General features: G+C 37.6%; 2 protein-coding genes and 2 non-coding genes across 5 annotated transcripts in view; all 4 read left to right on the forward strand.

The window, feature by feature from the left end:
* The window catches only part of LOC128373685 (beta-2-microglobulin-like), a 65,207-nt gene extending 45,070 nt beyond the window's left edge, over window positions 1-20,137 (forward strand). The window contains exons 2-5 of one of the 2 annotated variants that reach the window (XM_053333837.1): window positions 14,249-14,366; window positions 15,389-15,664; window positions 16,878-16,915; window positions 17,009-20,137. In XM_053333837.1, coding sequence (XP_053189812.1) covers window positions 14,306-14,366; window positions 15,389-15,664; window positions 16,878-16,891 — 351 coding nt within the window. In that variant the 5' untranslated portion in view covers window positions 14,249-14,305 and the 3' untranslated portion in view covers window positions 16,892-16,915; window positions 17,009-20,137. Of the gene's footprint in view, window positions 1-14,211; window positions 14,367-15,388; window positions 15,665-16,877; window positions 16,916-17,008 lie in introns of those variants that run through there. The other variant, XM_053333836.1, reaches the window with a different exon arrangement.
* On the forward strand, window positions 221-13,327 carry grinaa (glutamate receptor, ionotropic, N-methyl D-aspartate-associated protein 1a (glutamate binding)). Its single transcript, XM_053333817.1, has 7 exons — window positions 221-321; window positions 7,135-7,504; window positions 7,978-8,093; window positions 8,196-8,396; window positions 8,603-8,731; window positions 9,040-9,183; window positions 11,290-13,327. Exons 2-7 carry the CDS (start codon window positions 7,171-7,173, stop codon window positions 11,437-11,439), a joined length of 1,074 nt encoding a protein of 357 aa, XP_053189792.1. The 5' UTR covers window positions 221-321; window positions 7,135-7,170; the 3' UTR covers window positions 11,440-13,327.
* Window positions 20,138-23,793: 3,656 nt separating the features above from the next.
* On the forward strand, window positions 23,794-23,926 carry LOC128374766 (U8 small nucleolar RNA). Its single transcript, XR_008323023.1, has one exon. It is a non-coding gene; the product is annotated as a U8 small nucleolar RNA (small nucleolar RNA).
* A 337-nt stretch (window positions 23,927-24,263) lies between these two features.
* Window positions 24,264-24,396, forward strand: LOC128374767 (U8 small nucleolar RNA). The gene has a single exon (XR_008323024.1). It is a non-coding gene; the product is annotated as a U8 small nucleolar RNA (small nucleolar RNA).
* Window positions 24,397-25,383: the final 987 nt, after the last annotated feature.

Raw genomic sequence — 25,383 nt, forward strand, 5'->3', positions numbered from 1 at the left:
GTGACTGTACGCACATCATACACAGCTCTTTAAATCTTTCATTCCTAGTAGTTAGTAAGCTAGTGTATTAATCTATTTTATCTCGTATGACCCGTAACATTATAGAAAACACCCCGTCATGGTCAGCAGAGATAAATTTTAGTCATTTTGTGTAACAACCGGAGATTCCCACACACCATGTGACGTGACGACGTCATGCGGTGGCGTCAGCAGTTGTCGACCCAGTTGAGCTCGGTGAGGAGGAGACGCAGTGCACGGCGGCTACTCTGAAATAAACACAATTACCACCTCTGGACGGTCGACAACGACAGGAGGAAAAAGGTATGGATGGAAATACGCAGAGGATATGTTATTCTTGTGTGTCTTCTGTTAGTAGAAACTATTATTGTTATTAACCAATGTGTTAAATATGCCGCTAGCGAGCTCCGCTTTGGTTAGCTACACCATCAGCATCTAGCCGGGGGGCCAGCAGCCGTTTATCGGCAGTGAGTTAGAAAGCAGAAAAACAGATGCCATTAATGCACCCGCGGATAAATTAAACAAATAACGAGTCACAAACAAACATAGTAGTCCGCCTTCAAAGAGGGATCTGTAAATAAACGTGGGGGGCGCGGCGTGTGGTCACCATAATTAAATGTAACTTGTTCAAGGGATATTGGATCAGTCGTGTATTCAAAGAGTATTTATCTATATTCAGCTGTAATGGCAGTGCTGCTGCAGCGGAGGCTTAATATTATTGGGTTTGTTGAAACAGATGGTCAGTGTGTCGCATTTATCTGCACTATAAAGGCCTCAATGGAGGTGCGCCCGCTGCAGGCTGCAGGTGCTATATGAAAACGAGGATGGCGCTTTATTATTTAATATTTTACTTATTTATTTAAGGTGTAGTTTTTGCATTTATCTTTCTGTTTTGGTTTTCACGCCGCAATTACCTCTAAGTCAGTGGTTCTCCGCCCTTTTTGTTTTATGTCAAGGACCTCCAAATTGATCACGTCAGGCCCTGGACCCGTATTTGATAAGGAGTAGTTATTCCTTACCTATCTATACTGTAGATTAGCTGATTAAAAGTAGAACAGGCATTCTTAGTTATTCTGTCAATGGGCTAACTTCTAGTAAATTAAATAATGAAATTGAAACTATTCCCCCCTTTTTTATGTGGACCCTCTGGAACCACCTCAAGGACCCCCTGGCGGTCTCTGAGAGTTGCTGCTGCTCTAAACAGATCTTATCATTCATTTGTGGTTTTATTTTAGCCTCCCTTGCATTTAAGTCATTAACTCTACATTGAGTAAGTGTAGGTTATTAATATATAATAAACCTGACAGATATCATATAATATAAATCATAATTATTACTTGTTCTACATAAAGTGTTATATTTACAACAAATTATAGTTAATAGCCTATTATATATATTAAAACATATTAGTAATGTGAACATGAAGATAGCAGCCATTAATTGATTCATTAATTGGCAGCTATTTTGATAATAACTTCTTTTTTTTAAAGAATAAAATCTTTTAGGTGTGGACTGTTGGTCAGATAAAATAAGGCTTTTAAAGGTGGAGCCAGCTATTCTGGACAAAAATGTGTTGATATCTGAACTCAGCAGCCAAATAATACACTCACAGTGCTCCTTCGGCAGCTCGGCCCCCCAAATTTATTGACGTGTGTTGCCAAGGCAACGACACTAAGAACTGCGCTAGCTGACCAAAAGAGAAATATGACCTTATACAGTGGCTTTATCCAAATTACATTATAATTTTACTCTCATTCATACTTTCACACCCTAACGGTATTGAGATACAATGAGAGGTGCTGGGTCCTGACCTCTGGGAGCAATGTGGGGATCAGTGTCTTCATGATTAAAGTCACTGTCACGTGTACAGGTGGAGCTGGGGATTGAACTATGGACTCTGTGATTAGCTGACGACCCATCGTCCATTGTATATAAAGTAAAAAGTCACTTTACTTATTTGCAGAGATACACAGAACAAGCATATTATAGTTCTTGTATTGCTCTCTCAGGGGAAAAAAGAAGATTAAAACTATAACGCAGTCTTAGATCAACCAATTTAATCAGATCATAAAGTTGTCACTTAACATTTAGGTGGCCTTTAAAACTAAGAAAGAAAAGCTTTTGTCACCTGTTGCTGTCTCAGGATAAGTTTGTGATCATGAATAATCAACACACAAGATGTATGTTTTCTCCATTAACCAAACATGCTGATTTGCTATTTATAATCTATATCCCACATTTTGCTCATCAACTTTCAAATTAATGTTCTTTATTTAGAGGCTGACAGCAGTGACATTCTCTATTTACAGCCCAGATCAAGGTTGAACTTGTATATCTGAGTGATTTGATGAAAACCAGCCGTTCAGCCCTCATTAAAAGTCAGGACATGCATGACACCACGCAGAGTGAATGAGTTTGCTCTTCTTATCATACAGTTGTTCAGGTATTGCAAATGATTAATTTTGAGGGTTACACTAAAGGTATTGGTTGTTGGTAATAATTTAATGAAATAAAAAGTTGAGGTGGACTCTAATAATCGAGGTTAGTCGATATTTTTGCTGTTCTGTCACCGTCTGGCTGTGACACAAATGTTTAAATCCAGGATTAATTAATCTCTATTGATCCTACAGGAAGTTTTTATGCGTTCTTTCTCTTTAGCTGCTGATGAAAACTGGAGAGAAGGAAAAGTAATCATTTTGGATTAGTCTGTTTTGCTTACACTACACTACACTACATAGATGTGGAAGATCAGTTGGCTTATATTGACCAGGAAAGAGTAATAAAGCTGAATTCTGCTGCCAACACCACCTCCTAAAATTGGCAACTGCTTAGTGTAAGGAGTGAATATTTTAATTTTCTTCTGGCTAGTAATAAATATCTTACAAGAAGATGTTTTTTTTTTGTTATTATAACATGTCAACTCTTTTATTATAACAAGAAATGTTGTTATAAGACTGTTTTTGTTGTGAGGAACTTATTGTTATGACAGCATAAGATAACAAGAAAAAACATTCAGTCAACACAGGAAAAGACAAAAAATGGTAGACCAACTTTAAATTATTTTAGTATTCAATATAGAAAGTCTTTTTTTCAGAGAAACGAATCTTTGTGTTCCTTGTGGCAGCAGTATTTTATTGTATTATGCAAACCTGCGTAAAGTGGAACAAACTGTCAGGAGGCGAGGCAGGTTTGACACGGCCGGAGCTGCTGCTGAAACGGTGTGCCGCGGAGACGACATCTTACCAGACTGCTGCATCAGCTGGCAGCAGCACAGCGCAGGATTGTATCAGCTAGATTGTGCAAGTGACGGTCTCATAATGGTACTCAAAATATTATCACTGTACACTGAGAGATATGGAGGAGTTTGTTTAATAACCAGCCTGTCTCACAGTCACATCCTGGTCATGTGACAGTGAAACAGCATTTTATAATGGATGATATCCCTCACTACTCTGATGGTGTGTTGGAGCTTTTAGGAAGGACTTCATGTTAAAAAATGTTAACACTAAACCCTTTTAAATGAGAGGGATTGTCATCTTTATACTTAAACTCCATCTAAATCATCCACACTTGTTTTGGCGCCTCACGTTATGACACAGTGAGCTCCGTTTTTAGGCCCCACGTTTTTGTGCGGGTGTTCCTGTTGTGCAACTTTGTCCTCCATTTCCTGTTGCTCTGGCATGCACATAGCATGTTGTACAAGGGTTTGTCGAGGTATTGTGCTTACCTAATTGTGTGAACATGGCTTTCTGGCGAGCCCGCTGAATCCCTCCCTTTAACCTAATTCCCCCCACAGCGATAGCTATCAGCAGGAGGCAGGGAGAGGGGCACTGTCTTTATCCACAGCATCGGGGCGTTTCTCCTAAGAGGATTTAAAATCTCTCGTGTAATACTTGTGAAGCTGTATAAACGCTGCCTCATACTGATGCAGCTTCTCCAAAAAAAAAAAAAAAAACCCGAAACAAAATTAAAACCAACCTATATTTACTGTATTCAGCTTCATTTCCTGTCATATAGTGAAAAGTGAGACTGTTGTGGTTTCTGAGTTGGTCTCATGCCCTTATGATGACTGGTTGATAGAGAGGTCACTGACTTTTAATTTGACAGAAATGTACCCTTTTTTAACAGTTTACGTTTGCCTTATATAGAACGAGGGGTTTTGTCTAAGGTTGGTAATCATTCCCTCTCGATTTCAGGTGTGTTTTTTTTTTTAGTAATTACAGCTTTTGTGTCAAAGTCTTACACACACACACACATGTAAGAATAACCTTGCTGTCAAAATGTCTGCGGAGACAGCCGTGACTCTGAGCTGACCAAACTGCTGTGACTTCATGCACATTTCAGACATCTTTCATTCTCTTCACTGCATGGTGTGTTACTGTGGATTATACCAGGTAATCCATCATACTCAGATAGATTAAAACACAGATGAAAAGCAGACCACTAAAGATTAATTCAGCACTACAAGAAACACTGTCAAAGTTCACTATGTTAAACAGGACTCACTGACCGATTCACTACATATTTGGAAATAATAATATGAATTAGGACTGGAGGGGAAGTATCTAAACTAACGCTTCAGAGCAAGTTTTTGTTTTCCACATCTGGATTCATGTAATACATTACAGTGGAGGCCAGATTATTACTTTTATTACTATTATACCACTATGATTATGTTATATGAGGTTTTGTGTTTAACTGTGAGGAAAACATGATGAGGAAAATTTCAACCCTTCTACAACTTGAATGACAATCCTGTTAAGTCTCCTACAAACCTGAAGTTTTACATGGACATTGAACTTGTGGGGATCTCATGCTTTGACCGTTTGTGTCACATGATCAGTTACATGTCTTGAGTTACTCAGTTACATGTCAGTATACAGTAGATAGACACGTTGACCTGTGTTACACAAGCACACATAGAGAGCGTTTGGTGTGTCACACTGCTATTAAAGAGGGTGTTGTCTGTCAATTCAGATGAAGTGAGAGATCATTTTACGTAAACCACACGAGCACAGTTCACACATTTACTGACAGATAGATTTTTTTTCAAGTAATTCATCAAAACTGCTGTACTGCGTGTGCTACACAAGCCACTGATGCCGGGAAAGCCGGGAGGGATTTGTCTCCTCAGATAACGTAATAGTAATCTGTTATGATCTTAATGGAGACTGTCAGTATGAAGCAGAGCCAGCACCCCACTCCACCATGTTTTATCTGTAGCCTCTCGCTGCCTCCGTCCCGGTGATGGACGTACAGGGATCATGAGGACACACACTTGGAGACTGGATGTGTTTGCCATGGTGAAATGGAGCGGTGTTGCGTAACACTCGCTATTAAAATCAGTGTGGCCCAGAGAGAGAGAGAGAGAGGGGGAGGGGGGGTGGGGGTCAGGGGAGCCGAGGGGCATGCAAAACAGTAAACAAGGTTTTAAGTCAAGTGATCAGCAGCTGAATGGATATGTTTGTCGCTGTGTGTATTTTTTGATACGTGGTGGAGTTTCAGTGTGTTTTTACGTACTTATACTTTATATTCACAGTGGTATACACGCAGTTGATTTACTTTGAACTGCACGTAGTCCACGCAACACTGTAAACCCAGACTGCTGCTGAATCCACCTCGTCTTTTAGAAGTCAGCAATTAGGGGAAATGGATTTGGCTCTCTTCCCCTGGAGACTGTAGGCCTGCATACGAGATCCGCACTGAACATTTGAAAGCTTGCCTGGCTCCAGACCTTTGAATCCTCCAACCCCACCGAGTCGACTGAAAGGGAGCGCAACAAGTCAAGATTTCTGTTCTATATCAGACAATTTGAAAGCACTAATCAACCTTGTAAATTCGACCCTCCTACGCCTTGAGCATGCGGGCGCCTCATTAGAGACAGTGATGTAAACAGCACGGAAACCAGCTGACCGGGGTCATGCCTGGGCCTGATGGAGGGAGGGACAGCACGGTAATGGTCAATATGTAGGGTCTCTTCTGGAGACAAAGCAGATAAATAATGCATGTGGTTACCAAGGCACCACCTGCGTCCATGGCAACACTGTCAGCGCTGGTGTGGGTTAGAGCCTCCCTACTCCTCGCTCTGTCCCTCCCTCCTCCTTCCTCGGTATACAGTTAGGTATAAGTGAAGCTTGTGATTATGTGTGTAAGTTTACGCACCGGTCGAGTTACTAAGATCTGTGGTTGAGCTTTTTGTTGGAAAAGTTCAAAATGACTAAAACATCTAAAATTGAGTGCTTCCATGAAACTTGGGAAGGCAAACAGAATTTTTCCCACTAAATTCCCGCACAACATGAATTTATTAAAGCAGAGTAATTTTTTTATTTTACTCTTTAACAAATGAAAAATCATGCCAATAGTTTTAAGAAAAATATTAAAAACTTGACAAAAGTATAACATCTTTTTTACTTGAAATCTTCTGTGTGTTTGTATTGATTACATTGATTATATCAAGTCATACTTATCTTCACAGTTTCTTTTAAAATCATGGCTGAAATTAAACTCTCACATTTTACCTTCCAGTTTTGTGTACTCTCACTGCAGCTGCTGCAGCTTTCTATACAGTAGACAGCATCTGTGATGGTCCCTCTTTCTCTCTCCCTCTCTCTCTCTCTCTTCAACTTTTTCCTCATGATCCCTCACTACTAAAGGCCCTGTTAACTTTGGAAGAGTCTGCATTGACATCTGTTTTTTCAGCTTCTTTGACAATTACTAAGACCAATAAAATCTGGTTTTATCTGTTACAGATTGAATAAAAGGCATATATGGGTAGGATAAAAATCCCCAAAAAGAAAGGAAAAATGATATAAAATAATGGAATTTAGTTTGTAAAAGAGAGACAATGTGATGCAGCTCTGACTCTCTCTGTCATCTCTTCATGCTGCACTCTTTGATCAACTGTCACCTCTTTAATCAGGCAGATGTAGCATTTGTGTCTTTGCCAGTTTGGCTTAGACGGTGTACTGTCATTACTTTTTCTCTGCTTTGGTCTAGGATTAAAATTAAATATGTATAGTGTAAACATAAGATTTATTTACCTGTGTTTGTAGTGGTTTTTGGGGTTTCTAAAACACATCAGTTACAATTGTAGTTTTCTTTTCTTTTCTTTCATAGATTGTTCTTGCAGCAGAGTGAACCATCCCCCACACCATGTCCCAGGACAAGAGTGGATACCCTGTTATGGGTGAGACCAACCCACTCCATAACAACGTCTATGGACCCCCTCAGCCAGGTTTTGGCATGCCCCCTCCCAACTACAGCCAGGCACCCGGGGGACCGTACCCACCAGCAGCCGGCTATGGTCAGCCGGGCTATGGTCAGCCGGGCTATGGTCAGCCGGGCTTTGCCCAGGCAGGCCCAGGTTTCTCCCCTGGTCCATACCCACAGATGCCTTACCCTCAGATGCCCTACCCACAGGGACCCTACCCTCAGGGGCCTTACCAGCAAGGACCCACGCAGCCAGGCTTTCCTGGAGAACCCACTGGTGAGTAGTTAAACTAGAGATTAGAGACTTTTCTTTGTAGGCCACCTTATTATTTATTAATGGAAACCTGAATGTGTCAGATAGGCTGTACGTACATGAGAGCAAATACAATCCTTCATGAATTTACTTTGACAAAAAAAAGAATGTGCTCAGCTACAGTTGCTTCCAAAGCTTTTCCACTCTGGTTCATAAAGTTGTTTAATTTTTCCATGTGAGAGTCATCGCTTTGGATGGAATTTTCTCCGTAAATGGATTTCCACACTAAATGTGCACGCATGTTTTTATCCAGGTCAACAAGGAAACACACAGCTGACTCCACTTTAGATCAGACTCCACACAGATGAATGGACAATCCATGAAATGATCAATATTACAATCACATTGTGTTGAAAATATCACAGACATGGGTCTGGACAGATTTTGTCAGTTGTTTTTTAACCCTTAATTGTCTTTCTGTCATTGTTGTTTGCCAGCACCTGCAGGCAGCCCTGGTTACCATGGTGATGGGCCTCCATCTTACTACGACAATGAAGAGTTCACCAACTCTGGCTTTGAAGACAAAACCATCCGACAAGCCTTCATCAGAAAAGTACGTTCTTCATCTGTGTCTAATAGATGAAATGAATATTAAAGCCAATATGGTGTGTAATATAAGCCACATTTATCTCCAACACCACCGCTTCTCCCCCAGGTCTTCATGGTTCTCACTGTGCAGCTGCTGGTCACATTCTCATTTGTTGCCGTCTTCACCTTTGTGGATGATGCCAAGGATTTTGTGAGGCGTAATACATGGACATACTATGTGTCCTATGCAGTCTTCTTTGTGTCTCTGATCGTCCTCAGCTGTTGTGGAGAGTTCCGCCGTAAGCACCCCTGGAACTTGGTTGCACTGGTAAGAACACCAAATAATAAGTAAGCATGAATAGTTGATGATAGTTGGTTTACTCAGTAACTAAACTAATTCAGTTTCTTAATTCCTAAATAGACCAAATGTTAAAAGCTGCAACAGTGCATAATTTGTAAGAGCACTTTAAACTTGTTGTCTAAATCAAATAAGTGTAACAAATGTGTTAACAATGACATGTGTTTTTCTTGCAGTCCATCCTGACCCTGAGTCTCTCCTACATGGTGGGAATGATAGCCAGCTTCTATAACACAGAGACAGTCATCATAGCTGTGGGCATCACTGCTGTGGTCTGCTTCACTGTCGTCATCTTCTCACTACAGGTCCGCATACACAAACAGCCACTTTAATAAATACATTAAAATGTCCACACACAAACACAGACAACAACATCCCTCTGTTTCTTCGTTAATTTTCAACTACCAGGGAAGAAAAATTTCGTTTGATTAGTTTTTGACATTGTTTTGTTCAGTTCATTTAACACACTGTATTCACATTCTTTGTTATAGCTGCTAGTGAAATTGGTTTATAGCACTAAACATATGAAAATATAGGTACTGAAAATATTAGAAATAGGTATTACTGCCATCACTCTTTCTCAGTCCCTGTTTTCTCTCCTTTTTTACTACAGACCAAGTATGACTTCACTTCCTGTTGGGGCGTACTGTTTGTTTGCCTGATCGTGCTGTTGGTCTTCTCCATCCTCTGCATCTTCATCCGCAGCAACATCTTGCACATCGTCTATGCCTCACTGGGGGCACTTCTGTTCACCTGCGTAAGTTTAACACTCAGGCTTTCTTTTTTTTTTCCTTTCTTTTTTTAAACTGATTTTTCAAAAACAAAAAAACAACAGCAAAAAAAGTCACAGTAATGGCATGACAATGAATTAGGTTTCCTTTTTTTTAAATTATAAAGAAAACGCATAAGGAAAAGGAATAAAATGAAAAACTGTATGTATGATCAAATATACACAAACCCAACTAAATAGATACAAATGAATGGGGGTTGAATTTGTAGGTAATGAGACTGTTGATAACTAGGGCATTATGTAACTGCTTAGAGTAGGTATTATTAGTAAACTGGAAACTGGTATTGTGTAAAGTAATCTGATCAAAGAAATAAATGTATTGCCAAACTCAAATCTTTAAAGAATATTAAGTAGTATCTCTACTCCACCGTATTTAAAAGCTTTTTCCGAGTCCATAGAAATGAATACCTCTGGAACTGGAGAGTCTGAGGGCTGATAGATATTGATCTTTACATTTTAAAAAAAGATCTATTTTTAATAAAAACCAATGTAGCGTTGTCCATTGCTGTGTTGGGATCAGTGAAAAAGCATTTGGCTTCCCCACGTAGAGTGACTTAGAACTTAGCAGCATATCGAAATCCAAAACGGGCTCCCTTGATCTCGCAGAGTAGCTTTTGGCAGCTATCCCAGAGAGTCACTCTCTTCTTGGCTTCAATGGCGGTGAGATCCGGGAACAGGAACAACTTTCATCCGTTACATATCAACTGGTGATGAATAAGCTCACGTATAAGGACAAAGTGGAACCTGATCACAAAGGGCCTAGATGGCTGATTTGGTTTTGGTTGTAGTGTGTGGTGCGCCATTTCTAATAGGAGCTTCTCATCCAAGCCAAACCAGAGTCTGAAGACTATTGTTTCAAGATCTATAACCACATCACTTGTTGCAGTTGCAGATTTTTCAGCTTCTATCTAGTGACATTCATGTTGGCTGAAGAAGATGAGTCTTGGTAGAGATGTCTGACTGTAATCCATTGACCACTGATTCTATTGTAGTGCAAATTTCAGTTTTTAGTGTGTCCAGAGCTTTTGTGAACAGGTCAGGTTTTAAACTATCATCTGCTCGTGAATTCCCGGCTATGACCTCATCAGAAAAGGAATTGGCTCCATCGTGGATGCTTTTAATTACTTGAAGAAGGCATGTGTCTTCTAATTCTTTCCACTTAGACTTTAACCAATTGTATAAACTTTGACAGTGTTTAAATGTCAGATGAATCAAATATACGTCTACAAATATACTAAACAAAATTAAAATATCACTTGATGAAGTTTGCCCGCAGCGTGTCTACATTGCTTCAACTGGAGACACACAGTTTTTGGCCATTATGTCAAAATGATAAAAAGTTGCATTTTAACTCTCTTGTAGGGTAATTTGTTGTTTGTGGTAGTGGTGTCTAGTAGTCTGGACTCAAGTTACCAGACAGCCATCACCATTGGCGCACACAGCTGGTTTTCCAGCTCCCAGTGAACTCTATTCTGCTCAATAAAAGATAATTACATCTGCAGAATGTTAAAGAGCAAAACACAAACTGGGTAGGAAAAAGAATAATGGTAACAAGCGGAAAGTAGGTCACTAACTTTATATAGCTATCATGCATTCATGGTCTGAGTGCACGGATCCCACAAAAAGTAGAATTTACTTAGTGGGGATGTGATGGGGTGAATATAAAGGACTATGAAAGGCTAATTCTGCGAACTTGGTAGGAGAGGTGGCTCAGTCAGCCTTGAATATACCAGTATTAAAAGGGTACAGGCAGAGTGCATGTAGGTGGTGTGTGACCAAGATGAGTTTTTAGAGTAAAAAGGAAACCCAAGAAAGCATTTCAGAGTTGTTAATAAGTATCAATCCAACATAACCTCCATATTGCCTCAAAGCCTTGAGACTGAATAGAAATGACAGTTTACTCTTAATATACACCTGAAAATCTGTCTCATTCCATTTACCACAAGCTGGAATATTTGATGAATGTTACCACCGTATCTCTTTTGATACCTGTGAAGAATACATTTTCAGCTTTGATGTGAGGTGTGGATGTCTTTTGAAATAACTAATGCCATCCTTGTTTCTTCTCTGCAGTTTTTGGCTGTGGACACTCAGCTCCTCCTGGGCAACAAGAAGCTGGCCCTGAGTCCAGAGGAGTATGTTTTTGCTGCCCTCAACCTCTACACTGACATCATCAACATTTTCCTCTACATCCTGGCTATTGTGGGACGCACCCGTGACTAAAGCTGCACCTTAGAGAAAACAGAATGGAGATGGAGGATGCCTCTCTTCATTGTGACATTGCTAACATTGCCAGTTACCTCTGATTCTTTCAACTTTTTCTTCACACCCCCCCCCCCCCCCCCCCCATGATACTTGTTTCCTCTCCAATCATATGCACAGTTCTAGTTTTTAAGCAGGTAGTTGAGCTGTGGATGTCATAAAATGCAGCTGAGAGTGTCATGAGCTCTCTTTTTCTGAATTTTGAACACTGCTTGCTCTAACTGTCCTCTGCTTCTACTAACACGGACATCCACATTATCTAAAACCCCAACTTCAAGTTTGACTTGCCACATAAAGTTAAAAAAATAACATGTTATCCTGTGGGTGCTTGGCACTGAGCTGTGCCTTGCTACAGAGATTATAATAGAAAGAGAGCTGGGAAGATATCAGTAGCGCTTAATATTGAAGCTGACCAGCTTTGCCTGAAGAGGAGAAGTTAGTGCTAGAAATACACTCCACCTCAAATCTGTCTGTTTTCCTAAACTTAACTCTCCCTTTCAGCCTGCTGGTGTAACTCTGCATGGCATCAATGGAAACATGACTTAAGATGTGTTTTTGATTCTCTAAAACTACCAGAGGGATACCTCTAGCTTACTTGTCACAGCTGTAAATAATACATGTATTACTGCATATGATGCCAATACCCTCCCCTCCACATCTGGAAAGGCATGCTGGAGTGATTTGTATGGATGTGTTGCTTGATGGGGGAAAAACATGCTGACATCAGAACATAGCTTACACAGTACAAGAACTAAAATCTTTCAATGGCATAAGAATGAAGATCACCACTGGATGTATATGACACACAAACATAAATTAATATTTATAAGTGCTATATATTCTTATGGGATATTGTTTGCAAAGGAAGAAAAAGTATGTTCTTAATTATTTGTGTGATTTCAAAGCTGAGATGTTCCCTTACCTTCTCTTTTTTTCTCCCTTTCTGTCCTCACTAATTTCCTCTTGTCTGGTCATTAACGTGAAATGAAAATTTAGTGCTTTATTTATATTTTTTTCTCATTACGACTAATGTGAAATATTTAAGTTTTGACATTTCTGACCACTTTTATACCAAGCTGTTTGGCAACTTTATTCAAAATTTTGGAATACCGATTTTGGAGTGCCACTGGGTCTGGACTTGAAGGAAATGGTACACAATAACTTTATTTATTGAGCTCAGTGTAGGGGTTGCAGGGTTGCTTTAAAGTCGCTGTAAGCTGGATTTAATGAAGATAAAAGCAGACTGTTTCGAAAAGTATAAACTTATTTACGCTCAACAAAGTGAAACTGACAAAAGGAGTCATGCACTGGAAGCCAAAATACTCTTACACACACACAACCTGAATGATATATTTAACATGTATGACTTTTTTTTTTAATCCTGTATCTTCTTTCGATTTTTCACTTCTTGCATGACCCTCTACTCACATTTGCATGTGCTGATAATGCACAGTGTACAGGTATTCTTGTTTTGGAGGGACACCATGTTGTCTAGCAGCCCTGTTAGACCTTTTTTTTAAACTCTTGTGTTTGTATCTTACTAATGTGCAAGTGTATATAGAACTCCTTAGTGGTTTGATGTGTATAGATGAAGTAATTTTGGGCTTTGTAGGTCTGTTTGCATTGTATATTTGCATTAAATTTAAAGTGGAACCACATTCCTCTACACTGCTGTTTTGCTTTTCATTAAAACGGATACAATGTAAAGGTGTGAAACTTTGTGTGGTCTTTTATGTTAAGACATTCTTCTGATAAAACTGTTATTGAGTTGAATAACTACATCTTGACCAATCAGTGTAGCCAATTTTACTGGCTAATTTCAATTTGTAATGTATGAATGTAAATGTTGGCCCATAAATTAAAAAAAAGAAATTGCAATACATTAAGTATGCACCCTCCGGACATAATTTCAGATATATAAAAATTGTTTGCTTTGAATAATAATTAGTGTCCGATATGTTTCATTTGTTTGTGTAGATTTTGGAATATAAAATAAAAATATTTAATGTTAAAGGTCAAAAGTCTGGCATGGGATTATTGGTGACACAATTTAAGCCCATGTGTGTTCAAAATAAACCCACCTCATGATTTAATTACAAAATGTAAAAAATATTGATTTCAAAGAATTAATATAGGTATTTAAGAACATGAACAAAATCTTAAAGGTCTGATTTCAGATGTAACTCCCTTTGTATATTTCAACATTTTCATAAGTAACTGTCTCTCTTTTTCTCAGTAACTGTAACTGTAATGATTAGTTAATTTTTTAATTAAATTACGTAACACTGTTATGTAACAAGTTACTGCCCAACACTGGTTACATGGAATGGTCTGCTGTTCTCAAATCACAAGACTGAGAAACTGTTTCCGGTTTTTTGTTGTCGTAAGATAAAGTAAACTTAACGGCAACATATCAATTGTTTAGTATTAAAAAGTGTAAAGAATACGAGTTAAGAGAGAAGTAATAAGCTCTAAAAACTATAAAATGGGCTCTACCAACTCACAGGAACCTAAATTTAACACTGAGTGATTGTCTGATGAAACTGCGCCATAGAAATCAACATGTCGGGGTGAATGTTACCTAGCAACCGTTTCTCCTGACTCTCCTATTGGTGGATTTAGCAGGTTCATTTTTTTTCTTTGTAGTGATGAACGCGGAAGCAACTTCTGGTGGGCGGGGTTAGAGTTATCACCACCCGCACACAGTGTTTATCAGCAAGCACTTCCCCGAAACAGACACTTTTTACTTTCGATTTTGGAGTGGCCGCTCTTTTACCGTCTCTGCCTTTGTTTTCTTCAAAACAGTTCAAAAATCAAAGCAGAAACAATGAATACGTTTCTTGCCGTCGCTCTGTTCTGCCTCCTGGGCGTCTCATGGGCCAAAGAGTGTAAGTTACCTACTGTACTTTAATTATTTTTGAAACCTAAACACATTTTGACTAATGGCGTTGTGCTGTAACGCGGAAGGCCTTGAGATCGCAGTTAGGGACAGACCTCAGACACTTGACGTTAAGTTTACTGCTAACGTCCACTCAAAAGAAAAATACAAAGGAATATATATATATGTATTAATTATCTTTAAAGTAACATAAAAACCGAGAAATGCAGTGTGTTGATAATAAACTTTTTATGAGTTCAAAGGTAAGTTAATGTCCTTAAAGGCGCTGTGACGCAGCAACAGGGAAGCTGTAATAGTCTGATCACACTGGCCAAAGGTGGCTCATAAAGACAACTAGCCTATATATATATATGTGTGTGTGTGTGTGTGTGTTGTCATATATTTGTACGGGAAGACTTTACCCTGCCAATTGCTTCCTTCAAAAGTATAAGAATGACACTTGTGTTAATTGTAGCTTTTATAGGTGCCGCCCAGAAACTATGTTACACTTATTTTTGGCATTGTCCTCATACAGAGTCTTTATGGAAAGACATTACAAGCGTTGTAAATAATAACATAGTCTCTGACTTTAAAATATATGTGGAAAATATAGCTATTTTTTGGTGTCATTCACTATAAATTTAAAAAAAGCAACACGATATGTTTGCTATATAATTAGTTTGATTATAGTATTGGTGATAAATCTAAATAAAACCATTTTTAATTAATTATCATTTTTGCTCACTGATCAAATCAAACTGGCTGGTAAAATAAGTGATATGTGCTGTAGCTATTTTTGTTTTTTTAAAGACCTCCCTTCCTCATTTCTGGTTTCTATCACATACAATTATTTGTATGTTCAAACAAAATTGATTAAAATAAAAATTAAGGCACCTGGTTTGGTTAATAATATTACAGCACAGCGCTATTGTTTAGTAATAAGGGATATATAAGTGTATATAAGTGAGTAATCGACATCAGCCTACTCTATCATATTTTCATCAATTAACATTTTTTCCTGTTTGTTGATAGCTGATCCAAAGGTCCAAGTGTACAGCCGCTCTCCAGGAGAGTTTGGGAAACCGAACACCCTCATCTGTCATGTGAGCGGCTTCCACCCACCAGAGATCAGGATTGAGCTGCTGAAGAATAATGTGGAGATCCCCGGCAGCCAGCAAACTGACCTGGCCTTTGAGGAGAACTGGCACTACCACCTGACCAGACACGTGGCGTTCACTCCAAAGAAAGAAGATAGGTTCTCCTGCAGAGTGACTCACATGCAGAAAGCACCCAAGACATACATTTGGGGTATGTGTTTGTCTCTTTGTTTGTATTTCTGTCTTAATGGGGTTTTTTAAAAAAAATGTAAGTAAATACAATAATTCTAAATTGTGTTTTGCACAGTTTATACTATAAGTATTATCATTTAAAATAGAATAGAGTAGTTTAAACACCACTGCAATACAAAGTATACTGTACACAAACTGTACTTTTTACTATAAAGAAAGAAACATGTATTAATGATTGCATACATAATACATTTGAGAAATATGACTTAGTTTATATAGGATATATTGATATATGTACTGTGCATCTCCTACATAACCAAGTAGATAATGTCATCAATACATATAATCAGATTTGAATATAATTGATTACAATTACAATATAAAATATGTAAATTGCTACATCTAATAATAATAACAATCATTTAATTTACTTTTTATAGCACAACATATAAAGTTCTTTATATAAACAAAAGAAAAATAAACAACAATAAAAAAAAGAAACACTTGAAATGTGCTCAAACCGGCAACATGACAATATAAGCTCATGAAAACAAATTTACAGTCGTTCACATGAACCCCAAAAACCTAATTGTCCTACTTACTCATTTTTTCAGTTTCCAATTTGAAACTAATGATTAAATAAACTGATGATACATGGACATGAAGTGGGACATTATTACTATCTCTAGCAAAAAAAAAACTTTGTTCAAAATGTGTATGTTGTAAACTGCGCATGTAACTGTAAAAGTAAAAATGAAAGTGATGTGCAGAATTAACTTTTAAACAACCCACAGGGCTGCATCCTCTTGACATGATTTAAGGCACGTAACACATAACCACGATGTTCACATGTGGCTGTTGTTCTTGCTCTCTCTCAACTGCCAACGGTTAAATAAAAGCATTCATTCTAAAATATAAATAAGAATAAGAAATCTACAGAAAACAAATAAGTGAAAGTTGAGTCTGCTCTTAGTTTACATTCTATGTTACTAAAGAGTAACCAACCAAGACCCCCCCCCCCCCAAAAAAAAAAGTAAACTTTCATAAATACCTCTTATGCTGCTATATAATTTATGGGAGAAGAGTGTGTAAAATGTTGATCTTGATTTTGTATTTCTCTTTTTATTCAAATTTTAAAACATTTACATGCACCACTTTACATGCTCTAAACTGTTCAGGTCAGAGGTGCTAGAAAGAGCAGGTTCTCAACTGGTTTTTATTTCTCTCTACAGATCCAGATATGTAATTTCTACCCTCCTCTGCGCTGCCGGTATGTATTAAACTCATTTTTCAATTGGATAAACATTTTGTTTATTGACTGGCTTGGTAATTACTCGCTGTTTTTATTCTTTGATAACCACAGGTCTGCAAAGTCGCAAGGAAATGAAGAAGATTGGCATTTTCTGCTTATAATTTTGTGTTTGCATAAACCAGTGTGTAAGATTTAGTGATGAGGTTGCAGATTACAACAATTTGAATAATCCACCAAACCCAGAACTCCAGTCTTCCAAGTATGTAGGGGAACCTGCAGTGTCCACGAAACTCACGAAAAATGTGAAAGACCCTCTCTAGAGTCAGTGTTTGGGTTGTCTACTTTGGGCTACTGTGAAAACATGATGACCTGGAGGGTGACCCACCTGGTGATTATCCCATATTAGTGCGAATATAAGACAGGCTGGCTTAAAAGTAGGCCAAGTTAACCAGCAACTAAGTAACAGTAATTTAATGAGTGTTGTTGACAACTTGACTACTTTACTGTCTCTCGTCTGCTCCGCTGAGCTCCATATGTGTGTGGAGGATCAGCTCCACCCACGTTGAAGCAAAGGAGAGGAACTCAGTGTGACCAGAACTAACAGCAAAATGCAGCAAAATGCATTTTTCTGTTGTTTATGGTCACGCTGAGTATCTTTCCTCTCCTTTGTTTCACCGTGGGCGGGGCTGAGCACTCTGCAGATGTATGTATGCTCAGCGGAGCAGACAGTGAGCCAGGTGAAGTGCTCGAGTTGACAACCACACTCATTACATTACAATAAGTTCAGTAAAAGTTTTTCAAGCAAATAAGAGTCATTTAATGCAAGTTGTAAGAGTTTTTTCCAAGAATTGAGGAGTTGTTGACAACTCGGCTACTTTACTGTCTCTCGTCTGCTCCGCTGAGCTCCATATGTGTGTGGAGGATCAGCTCCACCCACGTTGAAGCAAAGGAGAGGAACTCAGTGTGACCAGAACTGACAGCAAAATGCAGCAAAATGCATTTTTCTGTTGTTTATGGTCACGCTGAGTATCTTTCCTCTCCTTTGTTTCACCGCGGGCGGGGCTGAGCACTCCGCAGATGTATGTATGCTCAGCGGAGCAGACAGTGAGCCAGGTGAAGGGCTCGAGTTGACAACCACACTCATTACATTACAGTAAGTTCAATAACATTTTTCAAGCAAATAAGAGTCATTTAATGCAAGTTGTAAGAATTTTTTTCCAAGAATTGAGGAGTTGTTGACAACTCGGCTACTTTACTGTCTCTCGTCTGCTCCGCTGAGCTCCATATGTGTGTGGAGGATCAGCTCCACCCACGTTGAAGCAAAGGACAGGAACTCAGTGTGACCAGAACTGACAGCAAAATGCAGCAAAATGCATTTTTCTGTTGTTTGTGGTCACGCTGAGTATCTTTCCTCTCCTTTGTTTCACCGCGGGCGGGGCTGAGCACTCCGCAGATGTATGTATGCTCAGCGGAGCAGACAGTGAGCCAGGTGAAGTGCTCGAGTTGACAACCACACTCATTACATTACAGTAAGTTCAATAACATTTTTCAAGCAAATAAGAGTCATTTAATGCAAGTTGTAAGTCTTTTTCCAAAAATTAGTCTTGTCTTATATTCGGGTCAATACAGTACTGATTAAAACATTCTTATGAATATTATATTCAATTTCTGCCAAATCTGTTCTGCTGATTGCCACTAAATCTTACACACTGTCAAACTTTGGCTATATTGCACTTAGTCTATCAGCATGTGTTTTTGTAAATGGGGTTAAAGTTTCATTAAATAATTGTTGAGCACAAGAAGAATCCAAATCTCACAACAAAGGGCCTTATACGTCCATTGCTGCAGTTGTATTATTGTGTCCATCTATGTACACGTCAGCTCATATCATACAGATTTATAAATGTGAAATAATTTGGGTTGGAAAAAAAAAAAAAAATCTGCCCTCTGTTCTGCTAGTGATGTCCTGTCAAAAGTTTAAAAGATTAATATTTTGTAATCTACAGCAACGCTGACATAGCCACTTTCTATCAGGCTTATTTTATATCCAAGCTCATGACACCCCACCCCCCCAACCATGATTACATTATGTTCCAACACCCTCTTTTAATTTTTTTTTTTTCTTTTTGAAAAAGCTGTTGATTTTATGCGACATTATTTTGTACATTTATTCTCTGGCACTAGTGGCACTATGTCCACTTGTTCTCTGGCTCAAAGCCATGTGTTATATTTCTGTGTAAAATGAAATTAAATGAAAAAACAAGCTTGCAATCAACATATAAAACTGTTTTCTCTACTTAAAATAATCAGTAAAGTAAAAACAACATGCATGAACTAAAAAAAAGAAAGTTTTAAATTATGTGGAATGTTAAATTTTGGTGCCTGCCAGATGATGGATGCTGGTCATGGATACCAGTTAGGTGAAAGTGGCTGCACACAAAAACAAAGTCGCTAATTCAGTCACCGGCCACATCATTAGGCACACCTGTGAAATCTTATTCAATCCAGTACAACAGCTCTGCCATATTTTCCACATTCATGATTTCTTTTTTCCATTTTCAGTTTTTGTTGACATTGTCAGGAAAATTATCATTTTGCTTTATGTTGACTAAGGTCGTGCTAAGTGATGGTGGTGTACTGGGTGCAATCATATTGACTGGTGTTCCCAATATGTTGCCCCTCTCATGTAATGGGATGGACAAAATTTTAGGAACACCAGTCAATATATTGCACCCTAGTACACCACCATCACCCAGTATACGACCTTAATAATAAACATAAAGCAGCATTATGATCTTTCTGACAATGTCAACAAAAACTGAAAATGATAAGATTCATAAATGTAGAATTTATGGCAGAGCTGTTGTATTGGATTGAATTAGATTGTGCAGGTGTACCTAATGAAGTTGTCGTTGAGTGAACGTCACCATGATAAGCAGTCATCTTTTGATTCAAATAGATGTTTGTAGAAAGAATATTGCTTCACAGAGCTTGGAGATCATGATTGAAAAGTGTTTTCATTGTTTTGTTAGTGTGTGTATAATTCATGAAATATGATTAATATTCCATTCATCTAAATTAATATGCATAGTGCCTAAAAAACTTGATACATGCCTCTGTTGTTTCTGAAGAATACATGTCAGTTTGTCCAATTTCTTTTACTCTTAATTTAGAAATATATTTGACAATGTATGTTTCTGGCTGTACTCAATAAAGAGTTCTACTGGATGACTCCCAGAATGTCTTTCCTGTTCAGTTTGTTTAGTTGGAAATGTCAATACATTTCACAGCAGAGTTTTAAAAAAAACTTCAACAATCATGTGTTGGAAGTTCTGGGGCTGTTCTATCAAGGTGATCTTTGCTAAAGTTTAGAGTTAAAGTTGAGTTTAGATTTGTGGTCTAGTTAATTGTGGTCCCTGAACTCAGTTGCTCTGTCTTGTAGGGAAAGTATATCAAGTGAAATGGTGAAAAGGGGGTTTTGGTGGCTGTGATCATTCCTCTACGAAAGATATCCTTGTGTAAAGTATGTTCAATATAAGTGATGATAAGAGACAGACAGGGACAATTCTCTTCTGCCTGTGACATGATGCTATGAGCACCCAACTATCAGAGACAATAATAAAGACAAACGCCTGTCAAACCATCTGTTTATGAATAGGTGCCCTCCTCATGGTCTAATAGTGGCTCTGAAGGAAGCTGTACCTGCAAAGGCCAGCTCCCTCCTAAGGGTCTGGGACCAATCCATGGCATAAGTACTAAAATAGTAGAATAAATGAAAATAACATTGTTAACAAGACAACTAACCCACCAGCCATAACTAAACCCTGTCTACCCTTTCACTTTTGTTTCTCTTGTCAGTCTCTCATTCCTGCACTCACACACTTTGACACAGTCGGTCTTCATGTTTCATGTAACTGGACGGTTCTGTTTCTATTTTTGTGTTCTCTGCTCTTTCATTTTGCAGTCACATGCATAGGCTATATATCTGACTCTGAAAGACACAAAATAACCCCACCATTTAATGACTCATTTTGAAACTATTGAATATAATTAAGAAGTAAAATTAAAGTAATGAGCAAAGTACGTGTCAAGTTAAGACAAAAAATCAGACCACTGTGAGGAGAAAGTGACATCTCCCGATCTGTGTCAGTATATAGAGTCTATTATTGATTTAACGGTTGCACTTGATTTTACAACATGACAATGATTGACTAACCTGCTTTGGAATTTATTCCATGAAAGGTCACAGTTAATATAAATGTGTGTTGATGTAATTTGTGGTCTTGGAGAGGATTTTGAAGGTGTGATTTCTCCAAGTTGGTGATGGGAAACGTTATCAAATTTGTACCAGTGATACAATAAAACATTAGGAAATGGATGCTATAGCAACATTGAAGTAATATATTAAGGAAAAAGTTAGGTGAGTTTCAAGAAATGTATTTTTTCGTCTAGAAGATTAATTTTAACAGATTTCTCAAAGATTTTAAGTAGGCTAGTGAAATATTTAAACATTTCAACAGTGATAGAGGAGGAGATAATAAGTTAGCAACCACAACAACTATTAACTAATCAACTTAAAATTTGCAGATGAGGAAGGGAAACCTATGTTAAGCATAGGTACTGGGTCATGTCACACTATACATTTTATAATTTAGCCTCAGCATTGTGAAATTGTATCATTTTATCTGCTACACAAGCAGTTTCAACAGCTTGAACGTCCTGTGATCAATCATCAAAGCACAAAACATTAATGTGATTTCATCCAATAAAATGATTGATAAGATGATGCTAAACAAATCCTGTGGCTTTAACCCGCTGTGTTGAACGACGCGGGTTTTTTGGCGCTAAACGTCAGGATCGCTCCCTCTGCGTGCGCATGCGCATGTCTCTTCAGTCAGGACACAAGAAGGAAACTTGTAACGTCTTCATAAATAACGGAGAAAAAAGACTCTCCAGACTGGATAAACATGAGCGAGACGGCAGGTTAGACTCCGTACATTTGAGCTGAACTATAATATAATAGCTAGTGTCTGAAGGTTAGCTTACATTGATGAAATATTACCTAAAGTTACCGCACAAATCGTAGCAGTGGCTGTTGACTTTGCTAAGACGTTAAACAGCACTGTGAGGATGTAGCCAAATGGTCAGTGTCTTCCTTTATAGCTTTCTTATTACTCAATTAAAATGTAATAAAGTGTTAATTTGCTGTTACATTTTGGAAATAATTGGTGTTGACTGATAAATTTAACAAAAACTAAACTAACATTAGCTATAGTTTTATCCGATAAAAACTAACAAAACAACTAGTTAGCCTAGTTAACACTGTTATGTATGCACAGTAGAACACGATGGAAAAAAACATTTCTCTTCATTTTTACAACAGGTTTCAGCATCGAGGAGCTGATTCAAGTGACACCACTGAATGGAGGTAAATCAGTTAAAGCTTCACAAAGTAAAAATGAGATGAGTTTTGAAAACGTGCTGAAGTTAGCTTCTGCTTCAGGGTGATGGAAAACATAAATAATGATATTTTGCAATTTTTTACCACTTCAGCTTAGGAAAAGGTGTTAGACATCTTAACTAAAGCCTAAACGCGGTGTAAGCCAACTTATTTTTCTTATTAAAACAGAAAAAGGTAAAATTCATACCCTTTTGACCAGGATTCAGATTAAAAACTACTACACTTGTCAAATCTGGACTAGACAAGGAGACTTTAGAGACTGTTTAAAACACAGTTTTAGACTTGTGAGAACTGTCTTCTATTTGAAAGCACAAAAGTGATTTCACAGCTGTCCACCCGCAAATGAGACTCTAACTTCAGCGTTGTAAACCAGAGCTGATATTATTTTTATGTCCTGCTCTTTTAGGTGGAGACGAGCCCAAACTTGAGCAGTTGGTGGGGAAATTATTGAGGCTGCAACAAGGTGACATGTTTTAATCATGGACTTTTAATTGTCATGTGCACATTTGTATTTACTGGATATAAAGCTTTAGGCCTGTTTACTGTTTAGACCCCACAGTGACATCTTCTGTGGAAAAGTTTAGTTTCTTCTTCATGCATATTTTTTCGTCTAACATTTAGATTTATTTGGTAAGTTGATATTTTTTTAATTTGATAACAGTCTCAACACTGTTTAATTTAAAAGGTCGTGAATCTCTGATTTTATTCAGAAAATATAGTTATATACTTTTTATTTGAACATAATCTGACCATACTTTCACGTCTTCCCATTCATAGTAAAGTTAGTGAAGCAGACGGCCGGATGAATCTCTGTCGTCTCCTTCCGGCTTCGTGTTGAATTACACCGGAGTTAAAAGAGACGGTTGATGCATTATTTAGCAGCTGTGTTAGAGGATTTATCATTATCCAAATATTAGTTCTTATTTTTGCCACTCGCTGGATGTTTCGTGCAAGTCAGCAACATGTTTCACGGCATAATGAGTTGAGGTAAAATCTTGACACCGGAGTTAGTCTCTGTGGAGCTGTATTTCCGCTTCCGTTTGTAATCGTGCTCGTCTTTTTTTCTTTAATTACATCAAAAAACCCTAAACATGACCATGTGGGTCATGTGCAGGTTGTTTTAACAGGGCAGAGTGTTTGGCAATGTGAGAAAGCTTTAATCTGGTGGTGTATGTTTGATTGCTGATGTGTGCTAATGTGCACCAATGAGACGGCAGGCTGTGGTGACGACACGCGTCCGGTTTTAGTCTTATACAAAGAAATACATATAAAACTGGAATATCTGTAGAAATTAAGATAAAATCCACCTTAGCTTTTGATAAACATGTGTAGCAACATGTAACAAGAAGAAATTTGACATGCACGGAAATTTAAAACCATGAGTAAGATAGCTGTACGCACTGATCAGACCAGTTCTCGCAACAGACTGACACTATCTTCAGTGAGGTACATCCTTACCTGTTACTCCTTCAAAGGAGTATCAGAAAATGATGAATGGAGGTTCATGAGATATGATTAATATCTCCGTCCTGTAGAGAACAGCAACACTCTACAAGACCCATTCTGATTTCATATGTGAAAAATAAAAAAGATTTAATGCGTTTAGATATGGAGTGTTTTATAGTGAAATGTTTATTGAGGTACATCGTTCTTATGTCGGACGGTATATATAGCCAGTCATCCTAGTCCTTAAATAAAGATGTATTTAAAAAGGTGTAAGTATTATAATAATTTAAATAGAAAAAAAGCTAAACAAAAATGAAAAGTATAAGTGACATCTTCAATTAAACCATTCTGAAAAGATTTTGATAATAGATCAACTTTTTTAATTTAATTTAATATAAAACCATGAGTAAGATAGCTGTACGCACTGATCAGACCAGTTCTCACAACAGACTGACATTATCTTCAGTGAGGTACATCCTTACCTGTTACTCCTTCAAAGGAGTATCAGAAAATGATGAATGGAGATTCATGAGATATGATTAATGTCTCCGTCCTGTAGAGAACCGCAACACTCTACAAGACCCATTCTGATTTTACATGTGGGAAAAACAACATTATTTAAAGATTTTATGCATATATGTAGTGTGTTATCATAGATAAATGTAGGTGTTTATTGAAGTATTTCCTTTTTGTGTAGGACAGAGTATATAACCAGTTATTCCAATCCTTAAATAAAAGATACATTTAAAAAGGTGTGAATATTATAATAATTTAAATAGAAAAAAAGCAAAACAAAAATGAAAAGTATAAGTGACATCTTCAATTAAACCATTCTGAAAAGATTTTGATAATAGATCAACTTTTTTAATTTAATTTAATTTAAAAATAACTTCAATCATGGGGTTGTTTTGATGTTTTTGGCTGGAACTTACCTAACAAAATACAAGATTTACAATGCTACAAATTTTGATATTTTTATACACAAAACAGAAAATAATACTTTTTTCCCCAAAGTATATATCTTATGTGAAATTTTGATTAAATTAACTCTCAAAATCCTTCCAAAACCAAACACAAAATAAGGAATTACAAAGTACTCAGTTATTTTGAAGTAATACAAATAAGTTACATCATAGCAGTTATTGCAGTTTTTATGTTGTTGCAGTTACATTGTGTTTTATTCAAGGTAAAAGTGCCCTCGGAGAAGAAATTAAGGAGCTCAAATCAGTCAGTGCATCCCTGCAGAAGGAGCTGGCATCTTGTAAGGCAGAGAATCATCCTTAATCATTTTCTTAAATTCACAAACAATGCATTTATCTGTTGTTAAGATGTAAGTATATTTACTATCCTTTATAGACAGCCCTTTATGCAATGAAAAATGAACTGCACTGTACTGAATATAATATGTGTTATAGTATCAGTAATTGTTGTTACAGTACAAACTGAAGCTTACCAGCTGGAGGGAATCCACAAAGAAAAAGAAGGTACATGTGAGTTTATTGTAAGTTCACACTGTAAATAAACTGGTGATCAGAGGTTTCAGTGATGTTTTTCTTTTTCTTCAGAGTTGTGCAGGAAG

This window comes from Scomber japonicus, chromosome 15, assembly GCF_027409825.1.
Source record: "Scomber japonicus isolate fScoJap1 chromosome 15, fScoJap1.pri, whole genome shotgun sequence".
In the NCBI taxonomy this organism is placed as follows: Eukaryota; Metazoa; Chordata; class Actinopteri; order Scombriformes; family Scombridae; genus Scomber; species Scomber japonicus.

Bases quoted from the DNA above. Each gene is read 5' to 3' on its own strand.
- grinaa (XM_053333817.1), top strand. From the start codon at position 7,171: ATGTCCCAGGACAAGAGTGGATACCCTGTTATGGGTGAGACCAACCCA. The intron at 7,505-7,977 runs GTGAGTAGTTAA...GTTGTTTGCCAG, and splicing joins CTTTCCTGGAGAACCCACTG to CACCTGCAGGCAGCCCTGGT. The intron at 9,184-11,289 runs GTAAGTTTAACA...TCTTCTCTGCAG, and splicing joins GGGCACTTCTGTTCACCTGC to TTTTTGGCTGTGGACACTCA.